Source organism: Arvicanthis niloticus, chromosome 28 (assembly GCF_011762505.2).
Source record: "Arvicanthis niloticus isolate mArvNil1 chromosome 28, mArvNil1.pat.X, whole genome shotgun sequence".
Classification (NCBI taxonomy): Eukaryota; Metazoa; Chordata; class Mammalia; order Rodentia; family Muridae; genus Arvicanthis; species Arvicanthis niloticus.
The window spans coordinates 14,854,162-14,861,490 of NC_133436.1; the positions used below are offsets into that span (position 1 = coordinate 14,854,162).

General features: G+C 40.9%; 1 protein-coding gene across 6 annotated transcripts in view; it reads left to right on the forward strand.

Moving 5' to 3' along the window:
* The window catches only part of Syne1 (spectrin repeat containing nuclear envelope protein 1), a 478,529-nt gene extending 472,574 nt beyond the window's left edge, over positions 1–5,955 (forward strand). For all 6 annotated transcript variants that reach the window (XM_076926749.1, XM_076926750.1, XM_076926751.1 and 3 more), the window contains one exon: positions 5,078–5,955. In XM_076926749.1, coding sequence (XP_076782864.1) covers positions 5,078–5,318 — 241 coding nt within the window. In that variant the 3' untranslated portion in view covers positions 5,319–5,955. The remainder of the gene's footprint in view (positions 1–5,077) is intronic.
* The last annotated feature ends 1,374 nt before the right edge of the window (positions 5,956–7,329 follow it).

Here is a 7,329-nt window from a genome sequence, read left to right on the forward strand (position 1 = left end):
TTTTCCAGAATATTACTCAGCATGCCCCAGTAGAACCATACAGAGTAACTGTTAGGTGCTGACATGTATTTAGTATTTGTGTTTCAAGCACCGTGCTAAGCATTGTGTGTGTTACCTCAGTTAACCTTAAATCCCCATGGCATGGCTAGCTAGATCCTTCAACTTACAGACAAGAACAAGAGATTAGAAATATGAACACAGAGCCGGGCAGTGGTGGTGCACGCCTTTAATCCCAGCACTTGGGAGGCAGAGGCAGGCGGATTTCTGAGTTCGAGGCCAGTCTGGTCTACAGAGTGAGTTCCAGGACAGCCAGGGCTACACATAGAAACCCTGTCTCGAAAAACAAAAACAAAAACAAAAAAAAAAAAAAAAGAAAGAAAGAAAGAAAGAAAGAACACAGGTCTCACAATACTCTGGATCCTACTATAGTGAAAAGACACCTCTCTCCCACTGGGATGTCCATAGTAAGATAAATCAAGCCATGTGCATAGGACGAGGTGAACATTCGATTTGGAAGGAGAGAATAACAGAGGCCTCAGTTGCTTCTTGCAATTTGCCTTCTCAGCACACATTTAGGAGGTACTGGATTTCAAAGACTATGGATGGACAGTTAGAAATTTCTATGTATGAAATTTATTTATCAAGTGTCAAAACAAACTGAAAATATCTCCCCACTCAGCTTTGTAAGATGTATGCATGTAATCATCTCATTATATGTTCCTTGGTCCTGTAGAATTTGAAAAATGAGTTACCTCCTGTATGCAGATTCTCAGGCCTCTGGGATCTCTTTGTTCTGTGCACTTTCTTTTGTGTCATTTGTTTTTAGACCCTGCTCCATCCTCCCTTACCAACCTCCTCTCTCTGTGAGTATGTGTTCTAGAAAAGGGACAAACGGTCATTTATCCACCAATTTGAAAGAAATAGAAGAGAAAGACAGGATATGTATTTACTCTGAGTGAATAAGCACATGTTATTCTGGAAAAAAAATACTTAAAATATCCTCATTGATTAAGTTCTTTGTGTAGAGTCACACCATTAAGTTTCCACATACGAATGCAGTCTACACTGTCACCCACGTCTATACAAAAGCCAGTGAAGAATGACCAGGAGCAAGTCTAATTATCATCATTGCTCTGTCTTCTGTTGAATTTCCCAGGACTCTTGAAACTTGGATGATCTTAGGTCAATAAGTTAATATTAAAATAAGCACCCTTTTACTTTGAGACAATTAATCTATTTGTCCTAAAATCTCTAAGACAGAGTCACCCTGATGGAGCAAGTTTGAAACTCTGGGAACTCTGGTAGTCACTCCAGGTTGGGTGAATGCTTGGCTCAGTTGGTGGACTGGACATTTAGTGCATTATACTGACAGCCACTAAGTACTTTGTGTTCTTTTTGTCCCAGCTCCAGCCCATTAGTTCTCGTTAAGTTGGCATTCAACAGTAGAAGTCAGGTGGTGGTTACATTTTACTGAAGAATGCTCTGATGTTGTTAAATGTGCCATGTCCTTCAAGGGACTCTGTCACATGTGAGCCCCATGCTCTCCCAATGATGACCTTTCTAGTGCTTGTTAGGAATGAACTGGTCATGACAACGCCTCTGTTTTGATCCTGGCCTTTCACCTCACAGAAGCTAATAATTGACAAAGAGGGGCTATCCAGCTTCATTTGATTGAATTCTCAATTGTCTTGTGGACCTTTGACCATCCCTAAAGTGTCTAAATCTCCTGATGAAAGTTAGTCCATTAGATATTTGGTCCTGAGAAACTCTCTGAGTTTCTTCTGCCATTGCACTGTCATTTATCCAGGGTCAGTGCTATTTGTCAGACTATTTTCACATCAACATAAACTGAAGGATCATGCCAAAGAAAGACCTAGTACAGAGTCTGCCCTTCCCTTTTATCCCATATTTTTCAGGACATTTTAAAGCAAACTATTGAATAAGCCATCAAAGAAAAAAATGGCTTAGGTATTTAATATGCTAAGTCATCCATCTTCTTCAAAAATAAGAAAAGGAAAGCCAGAGAAGCAGGTATAGCTACCTGTGGATTTTGTGACTTCCTAGAAACATAGTCCCCTGATAGCGATAGAATGGCATGTGGAAAATGCCTTTATGACTAGAAACGTTGATCTTAAACACAAAGAAACCACTTCCTAATGTTTTAGGATGAAAACAATTGGTGTTTGCTTCGACGTGTGAAATATATGTAATATAAATGTACCTATCGTTCTTGTTACCAACCAAAGGATCATGGTACCAAGGAGTGTGGTGGGCAGGAATCTGGGGAAGATCTTGATAGATTTATTTTTTTTTTAGGTGTTGTTTGGCTACTGTTAGAATCAGAGTTTTGGAGCTTGGAAGATAGTTCAGTTGTATGTTTGCTGTCTAAGTGTGAGGCTGTGAATTCAGACACTTAGCATCCATGTAAAATACAAGTGAAATTCTGGTGCTGAGGAGGCCGAGACAGAGGAGCTCTGCACTTTATTGGTCAGCTAGTCTTGCTGAGTGCATTTGCTTAGATTCAGTGAGAGACTCTATCTCACAAAATAGGAAGGATAGCAATAGAAGACATCTGACACCAGCATTTGCTCCCACAACCACCCATACATACACAAAAAGGTGTACACACACACACACACACACTGATCCTTAAAGAGGGTCCATGTGATGATTTGTGATCATCAAAGTCTCAGGCTGTGCTCCACACTAGGGATCTAAACCTGAGCCTTCATTCTGAGAGCCGTCTCTCCATCATCTGGAAGATGGAACTAGGATGTACACACCTCAGATGTCTACTGTGAGGAGTAAATAAGAAATAACCAAGTGTGGCCTAGCGGTTTTCAGAATAAATACTAACTCTCCTTAGCTACTTGTCTACAACGTGAGGAGAAAGGCTACCTATACCACCCTATCTAAGCATGACTATCTTATAATTGTGTAGCTTGGGAGGTTTCTATTCTACCCCCTGTCTCCTTAGTAAGGCACATAACATATTTATTTTGTGCTTTACTGTTTTTCCTTGAAACATACATTTTCTACCACCCAGCCAGTTAGGAATAACTTACTAGGTTTGGCATCAAGGAATTTTCCCATCAGACAGGGAACTCTGGTCTCCCAGTCGGAGTCTGTTTCTATCGGCAAATCACATAGAACATGGAGTTGAAAAACTAGAGGCTCTCTGGCCTCATTAGAAGAGCCTGTGACCCAGAGGCAAGCTGAGTTGTCGGGGTCCCACTGCCTTTCATTATGGGATTCAGGAAGAAGCGAGGTTATAGTTCAGGGCGGTGATTTTTCTCCCTCCATTATATTTCAAAAGCATAGTGGAGACACATGGCAGTGTAAACTGCTTAGGACTTTAACACTGGCCTCTCCTATCCTGGGTCTTGAGCAGCTCCTCTGTTCCCTTTAAGAAGATTATGCCTGTAGTTTTATTGTAACATTTATTCTCTCAGGCAACTCCCCTTCCCTCTCTCCACTAATCTCAGAGTAATCCATCTTCAGAAATTAGCAGCCAACTGGGAGGCTGCAAACACCCTGCCTTCTTAGAATGTAAACCTGTGGAGTTACCAGCAAAGCTTTTATATCTCTTCTTATAACAAAGGCATTTGATGTCCTTATGTTTAATTATACTTAACTCTTGAGGGAATTCAGCCTTTGGAAATACATCTTCTTGGCACATCTAGTAATTTTTTTTTTGCTCACAGAATGCCATAGATATATGTGTCCATAAAGTAGCTGTTGTAAAAAAAAAAAAAAAAAAAAAAAAAAAAACCTATTCTGAGCCATTTTCACAAGCAACCCAACAGCGCATTAATGACTGTTCCAAAAAGAAGACAGCCATACCACGTTAGAATAACCCTGCTTCCACATTCAGGACTTCAGCCACTGTTTCTTAGGAATGCCCAAAGCCTCTGTGCTTTCCCTAATGCACTTAAAGCCAACTAGGAAAACTTGGTACTTTGAATCTAGAAGGAGCTTCAAGGTGACAGTCTTTCCTCTCTGGGAAAATAGTGTCGGATACACAAAACCACTTCGTTAAGGATAGGACCAGACTAGAATCTGTTCTTCATCAGCTGTGTTTTGGAGACAGACTCTGTTGCTGTTCTTTGTGCAGTTTTGAAACTATGTTTTAACATATTCTGTTGAAACATTATCCTGGACAAAATTACTTAAAATACTTAATATCAACATGCATTGATTAAGTTCTTCAGGTAGAGAGAGTCACATGGCTAAGTTTTTCCCATACAAATGCAGTCTACACCGGCACCCACGGCTATTCAAAAGCCGGTGAAGAACGACCATGAGAAAGTCCACTATCAAAGTTGTTCTGCCTTCTGTTGAATTTCCCAGCATCCTCGAAGTTTGTATGATCGTTCTTAGGTCAGAAAGTTAATATTAAAATTGTGCCTGGAGCAGATGGTGATGTGGTGCAAGATGAAACCAGGGCTTAGTCTGAGACGAAGTAGCTTTGCTGGGTCTGAGCAGTGTCACTGAGCACTGAGGACATTTTCACCCTTACACTACATAGAGCCAGTCTGACTCGGGGTGCTTGGAAGTGACACACAGTGGGGTTCTCACAATTCATTTTTGTCTGACTGTGTTCCTGGTATTCTGAAACCAAAAAATAAAAAAATAAAAAATAAATAAAAAATAAATAAAAAATAAATAAATAAAACCCACATCATCTACATCTTAAATAATCCTGAATTTATTTCATTTATGTAAAATTATCATTATTGATGGGAAAGTGTTCACTAAATTGAGTGGAGGGGAGCGTAAGTTGAATGCATTTTGTTACCTTTAATCGACTGATTGGGTGTTTAGAGTTAGTGCCCTTTCGGATCACTTTTCCTTTGGTAGTAGGGAAGCAACTCGGGCAGCCTGTAGAAGGCTTACAGCTCTTATTTTGGTGGTTGGGAAATGGCATGAGCACCCTGCATAAGGCTGACCACTCAGTGACAAATGGGGTTGTATTTTGCATGGCCCTTTATGTCCCAGGAAGGCACTAAAGCAAGAAACACCAAAGCAAGCCCACCCTGTATTTGAGTTGAGTTGTTTATGTCAATTCTTCCCTTAGGTCCACAAAAGGTGGCTCCGGTTCCTCCCTTTCTGAACCCAGGCCAGCACGGGTGGGTAGAGCCTTCCTGTTCCGGGTCCTCCGAGCAGCAATTCCCCTTCAGCTGCTTCTGCTGCTCCTTATCGGACTCACCTGCCTTGTACCCATGTCGGAGAAAGACTACAGCTGCGCCCGCTCTAACAACTTTGCCCGATCGTTCCATCCGATGCTCAGATACACCAACGGCCCTCCTCCACTCTGAAGCAAGCGGCATGATGGGGAAGCAGGCCCAAAGCAACCCCAGGCTGTCGGAGAAGACGGGATCTTGGCAGAGGTCGTCATACGGCAGCTTCAGTTCTTCATACCCTGTGTGTTTAAAAAAAAGCAGGCCTTCGGACATGGACACTAAACAACATGGAATTGGTACGGTGTCATGTCCATGACCGAAGGCCTGATATTTTTTTAAACACAATGGCTCTCTCTACTGGGCCGTCTGGGCAGCTTTCCTCTGGTGCTGCTCGATCAACCCAAAAGCCCCTCTCCCAGGCACCACGTCAGTATCATACAATCTACCAACCCACCCCTGCTGGAGGCTTTAGAACCGCCTCACATACCATTTTTAGGAACGTATGTGGCAGCTTCCTTTCTACCTTGTTTTCTTTGGGGCATGATGTTTTAATGTTGCTTTAAAGGCACAAGCTGTAAATCTGAAAGGCACTTTTTTTAAAAAAAAAAGTATAAAGAAAATCTGGATGTAATAATTAAAATCATGGAAAGCTTTATATGAAGAAAATTGAATGTTATAGTATAAAAAAAAAGATATTTATGTATGTACAGTTTGCTAAAGCCAAGGTTTTGTTTGTTGATTTCTTTGCATTTATTATAGATACTATAAAGAACTTTGTCCGTGTCTTTTCTTCCTTTAAAATATAACTTAAATGTTCGTCATTCACTAGGATGTGGTCTACATTACATTATCTTTTTGTTGTTAGTGTTAAGCCATACTTTATGTCTGGCAATATAATTTACATGTTAACTAGCATATATTTGGATGCTTTCGTATAGGAGGAAAAAAAAGGGGGGGAGAAAGAAAATTTTGAAGTCATAGAACAAGTTTCCCCCGAAAGCAAATTTGAAAACAAAACAAAAAAAAACCAAAAACAAAGCACGTTTTCTAAATGGGTCAGTATGGCAGTGTACTTGGTGGCTGGTCGGTCTCAATCCCATCACTCCAGTGGTCAGTGGAATTAACAAGAAATCCCGGCGTTCACAGCCACTGCCTCAGAGGAACAACACAACACATGTTCCATTCTTTGTGACAACAGAACCCACAGTGGTTCTTGCTAATTAAGCACACAGGACGTTGAATTCACATATTCCTTATGAAAAGTAGAGAGAAACACCTAATATTGCCCTTTCGTCTCCATTCTAAATTTTTGGGTTTTACCCACACTTGCTTTTTTTTTTTTTTTCTTTAATGAGTGGAGCCAAAAGGTACAGATGCAGTGAAAACAAAGGTAGCCGGAAGTGTGTGTGCACACAGGAACCTGGAGAAGCCTCTTTCTCTGTAGCATATCAGATCTCATGGCTTCCAGTTTCCAGTCACACACTCTTGTCTGCTCCCTTTGCACAGTGAGGAAAGCCCCTTGAGATTCCTGTCAGAGGCCTCTGCTCCCATCCATCCCGAAGGTGCACGTGGCCCATGAATCTTCCTGAAGCCCCCTTTTAGAGCAATTCTTTTCTATTAAGCTCCTGTTGACTCTTAGCCACTAGGTAAGATTAAAAATTCCCTTCTTTGGTATTTGTGTTTTAATACATAAGATGCCAGCACGCCATCATTTGGCTAAGACAGGAGGATTGACGAGTTAGAAGCCAGCTTGGGCTTTTATAGCAAGACATTATCTCAAAATGAATGAAAGAAAAAAAGCTGATTTTATTCTACCCCATGACCTTACCAATTATCGCCGCCCTCATAATTTGATGCAAATGAAATTTTAATTTATCATTGATAATTTTAGGAGGTGTATATACAAATATACATTGAAGCTTCTCTTTGAAATAGAAGGTTCCAGTGCCCCAAAACATGTTTTCAAGTTGCACTGGATACTGGTTTACATTGGCCGCTCTCTGTGAATTTGAAGACAGGTTCTCATTGCTTTGTGTGCTCTCTGCTTCCTTCACCACCTGGACCACACTAGTCCCCTAAATCTTCAAGTTTATAGATCTTGCTAAATAAATTATTTACACAAATCTGGGGGCCCTTACAAGCTGCA